Source organism: Hemiscyllium ocellatum, chromosome 5 (genome assembly GCF_020745735.1).
Source record: "Hemiscyllium ocellatum isolate sHemOce1 chromosome 5, sHemOce1.pat.X.cur, whole genome shotgun sequence".
Classification (NCBI taxonomy): domain Eukaryota; kingdom Metazoa; phylum Chordata; class Chondrichthyes; order Orectolobiformes; family Hemiscylliidae; genus Hemiscyllium; species Hemiscyllium ocellatum.
The window spans coordinates 105,507,057-105,523,839 of record NC_083405.1 but is presented as its reverse complement, the minus strand read 5'-3'; the positions used below and the strand labels follow the sequence as shown (position 1 = coordinate 105,523,839).

The 16,783-nt window shown below is 38.5% G+C and overlaps 1 protein-coding gene across 5 annotated transcripts in view; it reads left to right on the top strand.

Moving 5' to 3' along the window:
- The window catches only part of LOC132815814 (partitioning defective 3 homolog), an 810,799-nt gene that overhangs the window by 545,613 nt on the left and 248,403 nt on the right, over window positions 1–16,783 (top strand). For all 5 annotated transcript variants that reach the window (XM_060825083.1, XM_060825081.1, XM_060825084.1 and 2 more), the window contains exon 15: window positions 11,912–12,062. In XM_060825083.1, coding sequence (XP_060681066.1) covers window positions 11,912–12,062 — 151 coding nt within the window. The remainder of the gene's footprint in view (window positions 1–11,911; window positions 12,063–16,783) is intronic.

The window sequence follows — 16,783 nt, the reverse complement described above, 5'->3', positions numbered from 1 at the left end:
TGAAAGGTCTAAATGTTTTAAGGACAATAATGATTATTTAAATAGAGTCAATATGTAGGGCAACTGGGAAATGACAGGAGGTTGTCTTTCAGGTAAAATGCTCAGAGATTTAATGCAGATGTGATGGGCTGTATAGCCTCCTTCTGCACCATAACAGGTCTGTAATTCTTATATTTGTGTGTTGTGTAAGGTTTTTTTTTAAGTGATGATTAAATTAGTCTGGAGATGGACACCTTTAATTTAGAATTTACCTTAATGCAACCTCATTTCTTGGACTGAGTAACACACTACCTCTTTTTTGGAAAATGACTGTTGGTAAGCTGCTCCTAACCAGAAATTTAAATATAAAGCTGATAAATTATTTCCAGAACACTCAATGAGAGAGAAAACAAATGTTGTTTTTCTAATGTATAAAGTTGTATAAAAATTGTTTTTATTGTTTGAGTGAAATGTTCGATTTCAGCAACTCGATAGTGCAGGCCATCCACTATACGCATTTGTCTTTTGGCTTGCAGGTTGTTCTCAGTTTCATTTGAGATTAACCTGACCTTCACTGGATGCGGAGTTTCTGTTATTCATGCATATCTTCTTCACATAACTAAAACAACAAAGTCAGAACAATCTGAAGCAAACAAAAACAGAAATTACTGGAGAACCAACAGGTTTGGCTTAATCTGTGGAGGGAAAACAGAGTTCACATTTCAAGAGGGAGACAGGACTCGAAACATTAACCCTGCTTTCTCTCCACAGATGTTGCCAGACCTGGTGAGCTTCTCCAGGAATTCTTATTTTGTATTTTGTTTCCCCTCTTCAGCACCCGCAGTTCTTTATTTTATTTTAAAGTCAAAAGGATGGTAGCTGAACTGAAATATCCTCCATGTGCAACAATGAATGCTTCATCTTGGTTAGGATCTGTAATTGGCTCTGAGAGATAACATGCATTGGCTTTTACTGAATGGAATTTTATATTGATTCCCCAAGTGCCAGTTGATAACTCTGCATGGCATTTCATCCATCTGTGCATCATAGCATTTTATTTCATGAGTTATTATCATCTGGAGATAAGTGGTATACCTCAGTGGTTCGCTTACTTTCCGTTACTTATTGCTGCATTTTAAACTCCTATTTCTACTTCCTTGTTGGTAGTTATGACTTGAGCAATATAGACCCCAAGCTCTGAAATTCCCTCCCTAACCATTCCACTTTGCTCACTTTCTTTCGACTGTAGTTAAAAGTTTGAATACATCAGTAGGGTTTAGTCCCTGCTACTAAATTTTCTTCCTTTGACAAAACCTCAGTTTGTTTTTGTTTGATACTGTGAAACTCCTTATGACATTGCTATATTCACAATGTTGTTGAAATGTCATTTCTAGTCCTATCTAGAAGGACAAGGTCAGCAGATACATGGGAACGTTAGCACCTTCAAGTTCCCCTCCACGCCATTCACCTGACTTGGAAATATATCACCATTCCTTCACTGTCACTGGGTCAAAATCCTGGAATTCCCTCCTCATGGCACAGTGAGTCAATCCCATAGCAGGTGGACTGCAGTGGTTCAAGAAGACAGTTCACCACCACCTACTCATGGGCAACTAGAACCTGGTAATAAATGCTGGCCAGCCTGCAATGCCCACACCCCACAAATTAATTAGGGAAGACAAAGGAATTATTGTACCACATGTTACTTTTTGTTCCGATGTCTGCAGCACTTGCCTAGCACTTGTGCAAGTTGTGTCTAAAGTCAGAGCACCTTTGCTTCACTCTATGTGTAGGTATTTACCAATCAATCTAGTCAGAAATGTTATAACATACTTGGAGAGCAGGTGGGGCTTGAATTCAGGCCTCTTGGCTCAGCTAGGGACAAAACAAATGCAACACAAGAGCCCTCTCAATCTCTCTGTACCAAATATAGAAAGAATTGTGTTCAGCTGCTGCATTTTGTTTCTGTACAGACATGTCAGTTATAACTAATTTAAAGGTGACAGGAGGGAAGCTGAAGTGAAGTCTGCTGGATTAAAGGAAATGAGTTGAATGTGTTGGCTTTATCAAAGATTCACTGGAGAAGCAGTGTTCATTGATTTTTCTGCAATGAGTTATCAATTGATCTGGCTACTAAATTATGTTTTATAAGCATTAGTGAAGGCACTTGGGAGAGAGCTCCACTTTCTATCCCTTTTAGAGTTACAGTGATAAACAGAGTGTGACCTTTTCAGATTTTTAACAACAGTGCATCTTTTGAAACGTATTTAAATGTGTAGGTGTTCTTGCACAAATAATACTAATTAACAGGATTCATGATAGGTTAGGTTTGATCTGTGGAAAATTGTACTGAAAGCGAATCATCTCAAAAATCATCAAAGAATAGGGTAACAAAAGGATGAATACTTGCCTACACAAAAAGGTTTGTGCACACGGAAATTAATATCTTTTTGACTTGACTTGTTTTCCCAGGGAAATATTATTATACAATCCTTTAATTTAAGAATTGATTAGAAAAAAGACCAATTTCAATACTTGTTAACATTTAGTTTCATGCTAGTGCTGAAAATAAACTTGTCAATGTATAATTAGGAGCTCAGTAGTTGTCCTAATATTGGGTAGAAGTAGATCCTTAAATGACATGTGATTCTCGTTCTTATTTTGACTGGCACACGTCGTTCACCTTTGAAAGAAATGAAGAGAAATTAATTTGATTGAGGAGCCTGCTATTTTTCATATAGGTTGTGTTAAGCTAATTGTTAAATCTAGGTTTAATGAAATTATCACTCCACTGTAATTAAAACTAAGAAAATAAATTGTTGCTTAATGATTAAAAGCTTAGCATTTAATTTGTTTACTGCAGAATTTTACAATATTTGGGTAGTTCATGCTAAGTCTGTAATTATGTTGATCGATCACTGCAATAAATAGAAGTTGAGTAAGTCTACATTTTGCAAGTTTCTTTGCTATTTCATTTCTATGAAAATGATAATACTTGCAACAGAAAATATTTTTTGGAAGCATATGACCTCTCCAGACATCTGTCTCCTATGTTTGGAACATGGTGCGATGTTTCTTACCCCCTCGAGTGCCCATGGCATTCGGCCAACTTCCAAATGTCAGGAGGAATTAGTCCAGTGCTTTGACTTCAAAGTCTTTGTCATGAAAGCTTATTTCAGTTTGCTGTTGGCCTTGCCTGGAAGCTGCAAAAATAACCCCAGCATATCACATACACTTACAGATATTTACCATACAGATTACTCCTATAACTGCTCTGTGATGCAATTTATTTAAAGATATTTTTAAAACTAATGAGTTATTTGTTTATTACCCTCTAGCACATATTCACAATATTAAGTTATAAATTGTTGGTTTAAAGCATTTTAGATGTTAGAATAATGTCGCAATAGTAGATGGTGAGGTACTTTAACATTTAAAAACCTGATTGTTGCCCAGAAGAGAAGACATTAAACTATCATCATTCAGATTTCTAAATGGTGCAGATGGGCTCAACTTGACACTTTCATGCAGAATAGAATAATTGGTGTTAACAAGAATTTGGAATGATGTATCTGTGGTATTTGATTTGGCTGCCTTTCTGATCATTCAAAAGCTGTTGTTTTTTTTTCCTTTTGGAAACTTTTAATCTCCATGCTGACCTTTAGTTCAATACATTTCTTACCCCAGTTTTGATCATTTTAAATGTGAAAGGCTTCCCCACCACATTATTCACATCACGCGAGTCAAACTCCAGCAGCCTGTTTGATTTGTTTTAATGGTTTCATTTTCTGAAATTACTTTTTATTATGCAAAATATCCAAATAAACTAAAATACAAAATCAATTTCTTTTTGTGGAATTGATAAATAAAAAACAGATTTTAAATGCGATTGTGATAATAGTGTTGTCCTGAAATGTTCCAAATAATTTTTAGCTCCAAGGCAGCTTCAATTATTTTGTAGAAATAATATAATAGTTTCGTGGATGATTCTGAACTTTTGAATGAGCCAGTAGTTGTTTTAATGATAACTGTTCATTTGCACAAAATTCTACTTTTGCATGATGTTCTCTCTTTCTGTCATTTAAAGCAGTGACTTGTGCGGTGCTGTGGTGCCATATTGTGTTTTCACCCAAGCTGAACTTGTGGCTGGGCACCATTTCTTTTTCACCCACTCGACAACATACATATGCATTGATTTTCCAGGAGGTCTACTGTACAGTGAACCAGAGTCTCAATTCTCCCTTATTTCTTGCCTCACACAGATTGAAATGGCTCTAACCAGGATCTTGATCTGTTATTGTGGTTCATTGTCCGTCCATATCCTTTTCAAGCAACTCTGCAACCTACTATGCGTGCTATCCTCCTTGAACACCAGCAATGGGGCACACTTTGGCTGGTTCTACTTTAACCAATCATCTTGTGCCTTTCTATGTTAATTCTGTTAATTTTTGATATCCTTTTAGGATTATTCCTTGGCACCTTCCTATTCCACACCTAGGTGCTACCCATTAGCAATATCTTTTTTCGACCTTTACATCATTTTCGATTTAAGTTGAAAAAGCACTCAGCTCTGTCTTTCCCCTACTTCTTTCAATCTCTGCACTGTCTCTCCCTATTTGGCATCCAGTCTATGATAAGCTCTCGTTTTCTCTAACTAACCATTTGGAAGAATTAATCCATTGATTTTTTTTCCTTCTCTAACTATGTGCTTTTGTCAGTGTCTCAGCTGGCACGACACTGTTTATGGCCTTGGAGTCATATTTAACCCTAAATCTTCACCATTGCAACATTTTCACCTTTGTGAACTTGAAATGACGTTAAGTTCAGCCCAACTCCTGGAAATCTTCATCCACACTTTCCTCACCTGAAACTACAGCTATTCCAGTGTGATATCAAGAATTGTCAGATTCTTTCAATTTAAGGTCATGCACAACTCTCGTGCGCATCCTTTTTTTCTCGTCCTCCTCTGTAATTACTCCTGTTAACCCATGCCCTTCTCCAAATGCTTTAAATATAAAATCATCACTCCCATTTTCAACCCTGCCATTGTCTTAACATTATATTGTAAATTTCTCCAGCTTTACAGTTCTCTTGGCCTTTACTATAAAGCCTCTTTTGAGTCCAACTTGTTGTGCAAACCACTCTAGCTTTGGTCACCCTCTCGCTTTCTCTGTCTGTCTCTTGTGCTCTCTTTCACTGTCTCTAGCATTCTCTCTCTCTCTCTCTCTCTCTATCTCTCTCCCCCACACCCCCTTTGCCCACCACTGCTGGCTATTTTGCAGGCTGGCTATACCATCTTCTCAAGTTCACCACTTCCTGTTTCTTTGACCTCTTAATTATTTAGTCAAGCTTTAGTTCCCCCATCCACACAACTTTACCTGTGTCTTGATGCCCATTTTTTTCCTTGCTCCTATTTGAGAAGAGCTAATAAGTTTCTTTTTATGGCCAACGATTTATTCAATTTCAAGTTGTTCTCTCTCAATAAATGACATAATGGACTCGATGAAATTAATAGCATTCTAGGATACAGGGCATAGTCTTAAGATAAGGAATCATTTATGCAATGAAACACAGAAAATATTCTAAATTTGGACATAGGATCAGTCATGATGTTGATTAGCAGAGCAGTCTCAAGCAGATGTATGTTTTACTCCTCCTCCTATTTCTTGTGTTCCTACAACAGTTCAGGTCAAGATGCTCCTAAATTCAATGTGTCGTCTTATCTGAATTCCCTTTATCTAAGCTGCAATAGCAATTGGAAAGTCTAACTAGGAAAGATTGGACCAAGCTTTATCTTTATGATCAAATTTATAGATCTTGACTCATTCCCTCCATAACAAGGTAGTTGATGTTAATGGTCCATCGAATAATTGAACAAAGATCACTTTGGGAAAATACTGACAATTTGTTGATGACCATGGAAACACATCCAAGCAAGAGTCAGAATCAGGAGGAGTAAAAATTATTTCTGAGATGTCTTTTTTAATCAAAGCTATTAATCTGACTTGCTTGTTAAATATGGTATCTTGGGAATGTCAACGAATCATCAACATATTTGCATTTGTGAACTCTGTAAAATTCTGTAGCATTTTTTGTGTTTTTATAAACTGCGGACTAATTTATTAGAATAAATGGATATGGCATAAATTGGGTAACTGCCTGTTCTGAACACTTCCAATTATCTTTTTCTACTTTATTTTCCCCGCATATGGGAACTGAACAGAATCATGATATAGCATTTATACATTGTTACCTGGAAAAGGTGCATTGGTGTCGAGAAATGTAAATTCAGAAGACAGCAGTATAGTTACTGTCACTCTGGTGAAGGTGAAATGGTTACCTGTAACTGTAGGTGTGACACTACCTCAACGCAAATAGAATAATTAGTGAAGTGAATGTTTAGTGATGATCATCCATTGAATCAGTTCTGTGGAAACGAAGACCACTGTACTGTTGAGAAGCTGTAGTGCATTTGAGGCATTGGGGGAGAACTGAGCAAACACTTGTTAAAAATAACTGTTTGGAGATTTGTGCTACTTGCATGATTGAATACAAAACCCAGTTGCAGAAATGTTTTCCTTATGTAGAGTCTGTAGACTGTTTTCAATCTAATCTTTGATATACAGGCACAGTATGTGAAATTCCCAAAGAGAGAATCCAGATTGAAGCCCCTTAACTGAGGCTGATGCCATATGCATCAAGCATTTTCAAAGTGCTATTGCATCCATCTAAGAGTCGAGGCTTGTTTTTCCTGTCCATTCTCTACATACATTGTGTTGTACACTTTGTTATGATAAACAATTCATCGGCAAGGATGTATAGTCAACTTGTTATTGTTGTGACATTGCACACTCGTGCCCAAGACTGTTAAAGCTTGGGAACAGCCTTGGCTAATCTTTTCCTGTTCCGCTTCCTGTATCCTCTTCAAATTCTCCGAGAAACAGAGTGATTGATTGCTTTGGTGCACATGTCCCCATTTTCTTTACAAATAGGTCTTTTTACAACTGGAGCATAGACACTTCTCATTGTGACCAACTTCAGCAGTACCTTGAAGCAGCTGTGTCTGGGTGGTCCTTATTTTCAACCAAGCCGGACCTACACGATATCAGAATTTTAAGATGGCACTGTTTGCACAAGCTCTGACTTGGGAAGGATTTTAATTTGCACAAACATGAAATGAGGGTGGCTCAATGGCTAGCACTGCTGCCTCACAGTGCCTGGGACCCGGGTTTGATTTCATCCTCGGTGACTGTGTGGAGTTTGCATGTTCTCCCTCTGTCTGCATGGGTTTCTTCCCACAGTCCAAAGATGTGCAGGTTAGGTAGATTGGCAATGATAATTGCCCATAGTGCACAGGCGTGTGTACATTAGATAGATTAGCCATTGGAAATGCAGGGTTACAGGAAGAGGGTAGGGGTGCATCTGTATGGGATATTCTTTTGAGTCTGTTTGTGCGGACGAGATGGGCCAAATAGCCTGCTTCCACACTGTAAGGATTCTATGAAACTTTGTCAGCAGAACTGCTAAACCAATTGCTCTGGGGCTCAGTAGTAGTGATGACTAAAAGAAAGTTTTATTTTAGAATAATTTTTACAGTGTGGAGGATTTTAAATCTTTTTTGCACTCATCAAATTAGAAAATGAGAGAAAAGATTTCCAGTTTTTGCATTAGTACCAGCATTGAGAGAACAGCCAGATGCAGAGTCAAGTTCTGCAACAGAAAATGTACCTTATCTCCGGCCCAAAAGGGGTCATTGTTGTTGCTGTTGTGAATGAAATTTTGATGGAGGATACCACAGATTGCCTTTGATGACTCCATTTGCAAAGTGTTTAAACAAACAACATCTTGCTCATACCAAAACCCATTCACACAACGATTAATACTGTGGAGCACATTTTGCATAGACGGGTGCAATTTTGGTTCTCCTATGCAATTCCACAAATAGGACATAGAACAGTACATACAGGAACAGACCTTTGGCCCACCATATCTGCACTGACTATGATGTCATTCAAAACTCATCCCATCTGTCTACACACATGGTCCATATCCTGTATTCTCTGCTTGTTCGTGGGTCTGTTTAAATGCTTCTTAAACTTCGCTCCCAATCTGCTTCTACCATCTTCTCTGGCACCCTCTATGTTTAAAAAAAAACTTCTTTTCTTGCGCATCTCCTTTAACTTTTCCCCTCTAACCGTAAACCTATACCCTCCTAGTTTTTGACATTTTCACACTGAGGAAAAGATTCTGACTGTCCACTATATCTCGGTTTCTCAATTTTATATGCTTCTATCAGATCGCCCCTGAGTCTCTGATGCTCTAGTGAAAATAGTCCAAGTTTGTCCAATCTCTCGTTATAGCTCATACACACTAATCCAGGCAACGTCACAGTAAACCTTTTCTGCACCCTCTGGACAACCTCCACATCCTTCCTTTCATGTTGTGCCCAGAACTGCACACCAAATATGGTCTAGCTAAAGTTCTACGCAGCTGCAAACTTTATACTCAATGCTTTGACTGATAAAACAAAGCATTCTGTAAACCTTCTTTACAATTTTATCCACTTGTATTGCCACTTTGAGGGAGCTATGGACTTGCACCCCAAAATCCCTCTGCTCCAAAAGGTCCTATCATTAACCATATGCTTTTCTCTTGCATTTGACCTCCCAAAATGTATCACCTCACTCTTGTCCAGTTTAAACTCCAATTGCCATTTCTCCACACAACTTTGCCATTGATTTATAGCCTGTTGCATCCTTAGACAACCTTCCTCACTATCCACAGCTCTATTGATTGTAGTGTCATCTGCGAACTTACTAATCAGATGTTTTCATCAAAATTCTTTATTTTTATATATTTCATACAAACAGCAGAGGTCCCAACATCGGTCTCAGACCTCCAGTCAGAAGAATACCCCTCCACAACCACCCATTATTTCTATGACCAAGCTAGTTTTGTATCCAAATTACCAAGTCATATGGATTCCGGATGACTTGATCTTCTACTCTAAGGGACCTTTTAAATGCTTTGGTAACGTCCATGTCGACAACATCCTTTATCCCTACTCTCATCACTCATCTCTTTGTTCCTACCTCAACAACTCAATCAAGTTTGAGACAAGACATCCCCCATGCGTCCATGCTGACTATCCCTGATAAATACATTCTTTTCCAGTTGTGAGTAAATTCTGTCCCTCAGAATCTTCTCTCTCAATTTTCCTACAATTGATGTAAGGCTCACCAGCATATCAATTCCTGGATCATCTCTCTTGCCCTTAAAAAAAATGTTGGCTATTCTCCAGTTCTTTAAGACTTCAGCTGTGGCTAAAAAGAATCTTTGTCAAAGACCCAGCAGTCTCCTCCCTTGCCTCGCTCAGTGTCCTGCAATAGATCATATCAGACCATGGGGTCTTAGCTACCTTAACGTTTTTCAGGACACCCAACACCCTCCTTAATATCGACGTGTCCTAGAATATATACATACCCGCCTCAATCTTACCATCATCCATGTCCTTCTCCTTGGTGAAATGCTGATATCAAGTACTCATTCAGGACCTTACCTACTTTCTCTGTGTGGTTGCCAGGGCAAGGACCATACTGTTGCACTTCCAAGAAGTCTCTAATAACCCATGTGCCTGTTGGTTTGTATTTTATTAGTTGATGTTTCTTCTTGATTGAGCAACCAATTGCATTGTATCTTGACAGGAAAAGTACCTTTCCAATATAGAAGGTGAATTACTCTTTAAGGTTATTCTGACTAAATAACTACCCTTCTATTTTTAAGCTGCAAATGCAACAACCCTAAGAGCATCTGGAAATCTTATGCCTTCCTTATTTTAACAATAATGATATAATTTCAGTGTTGTATGAATGAGTCGCCAGTTGATTCCAACTTGGGATTTTGCTTTGAAAATATTAAAGCGTTTGTATTTGGTGTCATTACTCTTTCCCATATCACATTGAATGCATGCCAAATGTCTCTTTATAAGACACTTATTTTTAACTGATCATTGGAAATGCAGGCTATTTTCAAGTTATTTGAACCACATCTTCTACTTCAGTAACTGAGGACCCAGATCAAGCACATTCTCCATTACCAAGCTACTAAATATCAAATGTATTTTTGTCAGTTTCTGAATCAAATACTCTGCAAATAATTTGTTAGGAACCCTTCAGATTATTGCACAACATAGGGAAATAGACAAGGTCTTTTCCTTGGGATGGGAGCCCAGAAAGAGAGGATGTAGGTTTAAGGTGAGAGGGGTAAGATTTAAAAGGGACCTAAGAGGAAACTTTTTAATGCAAAGTGTGGTGTGTGTATGGAATGAGCTGCCAAAGGAAGTGGTGGAGGATGGTGCAATTGCCATATTTAAAAGACATCTGGATGGATATATGAATAAGAAGGGTTTGGAGGGATAGGGGCCAAATGCTGGCCATTGGGATTCGGTTAATTATGGAGCTCTGGTCAGCTTGGACTGAAGTGTCTGTTTGCATGCTGTACACCTCTATGACTATAGGACTAATTCAATGATAGTTGTTAGTATCAAAAGCAATTTATTTTTAAAGTTTTTCAATTCCTCAATGAAATTGTTGCAGCCACATATTCTACCTCATGACCATCATGGCAGAGGCTCATCATAAATTGGTCTGTACATGCTCACAAGAGATTTGTGCCAGCCATAGAGGAATGGCAAAAATCTTGTTTCTGAAGTTAAGGAATGCTAACCCTCTGAAAGCATATTTTTTTTGTGAAAGGACAGACCTTACTGAATCATTCACGTTATTTGTCAGCTCAGAGTGTTCTCATTTGTTCCTCATTGTTGACAGTTACCCATTGTGCATACGTGAACTGTAAGTATTACATTTTATGAATGTTTGAGCATTGAGGTGAGAGATTCTGGTATTATAAATGAGGTACAGGGTATTCCAGGCAATTGGGGATTTCATCAAGTATTTAGAAGTCAGGTACACTTGGTTCAGATGCATCCCTGTGCTAAACTACCCACTGCTATGCTTTGTATTGTGGTTTGGTTTACCCTGACAGTATACATTTTGTGACATTTTCTTCTTGCCACATCAACTACCCTGAGACCAAATTGCTAGTTTTACTTACTCAATGGCAATTGTGAGCTGTGGATCCACTTGGAAGTGTGATGAGATTTGCCCAAACTTAACTCACCTGGGGCTATTACAAGCCAAAGAGACTCATTGCCTTGATCTCTGCTGGATTTCATCTGAAATCCCAGATATGAACAGCTTGAGTGTAATCCACTGTACCCAATCCTCTTGTGATAATTAGATGTACAAATTGAATGGAGGGCATCTTACTGGAACCATTGGCTTATCATTTCTCATAAAACTTGACTTCATATCAAGCAGTATTGATAGTCTACTGAAGGTTGTATGGATTAATTTAATTAACACCTAAGATAATTTAGAAATAATTAAATGTCAGAACTAGTTAAATCGGGCCTTTTTCTGTCTCAGAACCAAACAGAGAATTTGAGAAGTCTTATAACTTGATTGGAGAGGGGGAGTAAGAAAAGTAAAATCAGCTTCTGACTGCAAATTCTCTCTCATCATTAACAACTGTAGTTTTCTAATTTCTGAAAGCAAAAATAAATGCAATAGTTTGTGCATTTTACAACTTTCGAGATGGGTTTTCATTGTTTTTTTTTTAAAAATATGTGCGAAACAACTGAAGATCAGCCTTTTCCAAAAATGTTGAGGTCTGTTATGGCATCATGGGAGGTATTGTGCAAAGTACATAGAAAGTCTGTCATTAAGCATGACTGTCATAGCAAATTATTTTGAATGTTGGTGAGGAGTTCTAATTCATTGGGTACCCAGTCAGATGAAAGCTCAGGGCAACTAGTTGTATTCCCCCATGCTGCTAAATAGTCTTTCAATGGAGATTTTCACTTTCTCCCCAGCTCGAGACACCTGGCAGCCCCTCTGGGCCTGAGCTGCCTATTGATGCTGTGATGGACGACAGAGAACGAAGGATTTCACATTCACTTTATAGTGGAATCGAGGGATTGGATGAGTCACCCACTAGGAATATTGGTTTTAACAGATTGATGGGTGAGTCAAGTAGCCATCTGATGGACCAATTTTTCTTCATAGAGCCTGACAGATTGCTGTATTTTGTTTCACAGATGTAGGACCGTTTGAAGCTTACCTGCTTTCCTTTGCCTAATATGCCAATTGTGATATTTGCTTTTGGAGTTTTTGTAAAAATGAAAGTAAAGATAAAAGCTCTCAATGCTCAGTACTTTTATTCAGATTGACACTGCACTAATTATGTGATTTAATGGTTACTGAGATTACTAGCCCTTCCTCTGAGACAGTTAGAAATTCTGAAAGAAGCACTTAATAAAAGTTTACCTTTGTCCATGACTATCCAAGTTCTAGGTCAGTGTTTGGAAATCAGGAATTGCTATTTAGTTCTTTTGAATAACCAATCCCATTTCCATAAAAATGTCTTTGTAAGTCCATTTACCCATCAGGTTTGGCAATAGATATTGCACATCTTATTATTAGATTGGTTCATCTATCAAACCATTATTCTAGGATGATCTACAAAATATTTACCATTACTTTGAATCTCATTTTCAACTTAATTATGAACAAAGTATATAAAACTTCAGTGGAGAATTGTAGGATCCCATCTGATCACACATTTTGTGTGACGACTATTTAAGACTTCTGTCACATTAATTGAGAAACCGATCATCTATGTAATAGTTGGTCTGTCGGTAACTTCCAGGAATTGTATTTTTATTATTGTAAAATTGCTTTTTTAACCTGATTACTTTGATTTGGGAAAGTGGCAGCCTGGCGGTATAATCGTTCGACTATTAGCCTGAAATTAAGAGTCTAATGATGACTGTGAAACCATTGTTGATTGTTGGAAAAAACCCTATCTGGTTCACTAATGTCCTTTAGGGAAGGAAACTGCCATCTTTACCTGATCTGGCCTACGTGTGACTCCGGATCCAAAGCAAAGTGGTTGACTCTCAACTTTCCTCTGAATAGTTAGTGATGGGCATTAAATGCAGGTCGAGCCAGTGACACCCTCATCTTATGAATGAATAAAAAAAAGCTAGAGATCCAGGTAATATTCTGGGGACAAGAGTTCGAATCCTGGCACCAAAAGATGGTGGAATTTTAATTCGATTAAGAAAAAACAAATTAAGAATCTACTGATGATGAATCCATTGTTGATTGTCGGAAAAGCCCATCTAGTTCACTAATGTCCTTTAGGGAAACAAACTGCCATCTTCAGCCTGTCTGGCCTACAATCAACAATGTGATTGACACCGCTGTCATCCTGTGTAGGAATGAATTTAAAAATTCACTTTGGCTACTTGCTTAACCGATCTATTACTTTCAATAAGAGGAGACATCTGCATTCTAATTTTCCAAGGCTGTTTATTTTCAGTCATCCAAAGATGTACACATGAGGTGGATTGGCTATGCTAAATTGTCCATAGTGTCCAGGGATGTGCAGACTAGGATCAACCATGGGAAATACAGGGTTACAGGGTGCATTTGTAGGGTGGGGAGTGCGTCTGGATAGGAAGCGCTTCAGAGGATCAGTGACACTATGGGCCAAATGGCCAGCTTCCACACTGTAGGGATTCTGTAGTTTTACGATCTATGAGTTTTTTATTTGCTCAGATTTGTTTTTAATTTTTTACTTTTAATTTTCATTTCCTTTAAACCAAAGTCAATTAGTTGTGCTGACTTGGCATTGTTCTGGGATTACAAATACATATTCCTAGATTTGTATGGCTCAGTAATGCAACATAACACAGAAGAACTTTTGATTATCCGAACAACATGAGTGGGGAGTATTTTGTTTGGATAAAAAAATGTTCTGATAACACAGTTTTGCCAAGCATTGGGGCCTTGCAATCTTGCCGTAAATCCGAAATTCGGATAATCGAACGCCAAGTAATCAAGGCTACTGTATATGAAACATGGTGGTTTTTGGTGGTTTTACTCAAATAGAAACTTACATTTATGTAGTGCTTTTTATTACATCAAAACCACTTTACAGCCAATCAAATAATTTTTTAAAGTGTTGCCTTTGTAGAAAACATCACAGACAATCACTATGTAGTAAGGTCCCACAGACAACAATGGACTAAAATGTTCAGTGCTTTATTTTACAAAATGTTAGTTATGGAAATACATATTGGCCTGATTACAGGGGATAAGACATGTTGCAAGACATCACCTCCAATAAGCCAATGATACTACTTTGGAGTGTCAGCCTAGAAGCAGTTCTCGGGAGTGCTGTCCAGGAGAATACTGGAGAAGTCAGATTCAACACATCATCCCACCCACCTGTCCCGATTGGCCAGTGAATCCAGAGGCAGGATGTTAATTAATTTCACTCAGTTGGCAAAGGCCACTCCGTCGCCATTCAAATCATAGAATCCCCACAGTATGGAAACAAGCCGTTTGGCCCAACACCGACCCTCTGAAGAGTATCCCACCCAGACCCATTCCCCTACCCTATTACTCTACATTTACCCCTAACTAATGCCTAGCATGGCCACTTCACCTAACTGGAGCACCCGGAGGAAACCGATGCAGGCATGGGGAGAATGTGCAAATTCCACACAGACAGTAGCCCGAGGCAGGAATTGAACCCGGGTCCCTCGCGCCGTGAGGCAGCAGTGCTAACCACTGAGCCAACGTGCCACCCAAATACTTGGCCTGCAAATGGTTCTGGTGTTTGCCAAATTTAAGTTGAGGAGGTTCTATCCCTAATCTCTATTGAGCAGTCATTGATGTATAAAGTCAAAATAGCTTTCATTCAAAATACTGACCAGATTATAACCAAGGCAAATAATTAACTCTTGTATTTCTCAGTTCTCGTCTTGATTCATCCATGTGTATGTTCCTTCCTTTCATTGCTTTTAGGTACTTTCTTTTGTTTTGCATTGTATTCATGCCCTTTGGATGTGACTCTGATGGGCAATTATCTAGTTCAGCTGTGCACACTGGAAATTCTGCTATAGATAAGAATCCCAGTGTTTCTGAAATTGTAGGCATTAGCAGTTGGAAGGGATGACTTAGTTGGGAACATTGCCTCTTAATCAAAAGGCTGTGGTTTTTAGACCCATTCCAGGTCTTGTGCGCACAAATCAAGACTGCCATTGCCTGCAGTACTGAGGAAGTGCAGCATCATTGGAGGTGCCGTCTTTCAGGTTAAACTTTAGACCAAGCCCTGAGATACCTTCCTCGACAGATGTAAAAGGTACTGTGGCACTATTTCAGCGGGGAGTTATCCTGACCTGCTCAGTATTTATTTCTGAGTAAACATTCTGAAAAAGATGATCATTGTAGCATTGCTATTGGTGGGAATTTGCTGTGTGCCATCTTGCTACATGCATTTGCTGCAGTTCAAAAGGAACTGCACAACAAAGATACTCAATTGGTTGTAAGGGACTTGAAGACATCCAGTGGTTATGAAAGGTACTATATAAATGCACATCTCTTTTATTGGGTAATATGTTTTCAGGCATAGAAGAAGTCTGTATGTATTCATACCTCTTGTTAAGCTTCACCTTTTTTTTCATAAACATCTGTCCATCTGTTGCTTTTGCTTTAGTCAAGGATACAAATCAGTCTGCTGAGTATGCTTTTCAGTTCTTCTTTAAGAAATGTACAAAATTGGCACAGCTTTTCCCTGTTCTGCTTGGTTTTGTATTTCCAGAAGATGCTACTCATGTGAAGGTGGAATAGAATAGTGACATTTAGTTTGTTTGCTCTTTTACTCTTCAACTCAAAAATTGTTTCCCCTACAGCTAATTTAACCCTGTTCCTTCTGGTCTAAATTATTTCTTTTTTCATTGCACTGCAAACGGCTCACAATAAATGATTTTTTTTAAACTGACACTGAGAAAGGAAATGTTGGTGTTGTGCTGCATTGCACAGTTGCTTCCTTTATTAATTTACTAAGACAGTTTCCATTTCCATAGATAAACCTTTGCATAAACTGTGTGAAACTGACAGGTAAATAAATTGTTCTAGCTACGGCAGCAATAAAAAAGAAAGTGACTCACACTTCATCTGTAATCAGTATATTTACAGGAAAGTTTCACATTGATATTTCATTATCAACGTAGAACCTGTCTCTTTTTGAATTAGTTGTCCAGAGATGTTCAGGCTGTGTGGGTAAGCCATGGGAAATACAGATTGCAGGGAGAGGCTAGGGGTCTGGGTCTGGGTGGGATGCACTTCAGAGGGTTGGGGGGATTTAATGGGCTGAATAGCCTGCTTCGCCACTGTAGGAATTCTGTGATTTTTTTTTCTGGTCATCTTTCTTTGCCCCAATCCTTGAATATTTATTCTGGATAGCTTTCATGAATTCGGACTTAGTCAGAAGGGGCTTGCAGTTGGTGCAAATTCTTTCACCCAGTATCCTTCCATATAATAAGTAAGGGATTTATTGGTCTCAGAAACCTTTAGTGGGCTCAAATTGCTGATCCCTGTCGCATGCTATTTGGGTAATCAGTTGGTAACCACCAAGAGTGGTTCACGAAAGCTTGGTCACAGATGAATCGATTTGAAAGAGGAGGAAGTGATGGAGTGATAGAGGGTTTTAGGAAAGGAACTGCACTGGTTGAGGACTAAACAGGCTAACCGCGTAATTGTCAGTGGGAGTGAAGGAAGCAAAAGGTCAGAGTTCAAAGTACACAGTCCAGGGGAGGGAGTTTAAGGACTAGGAAAGCCATATAGTCAGTAGCACAGTGACCATTCAGCCCACTTCATCCTTTCCAGCTCTC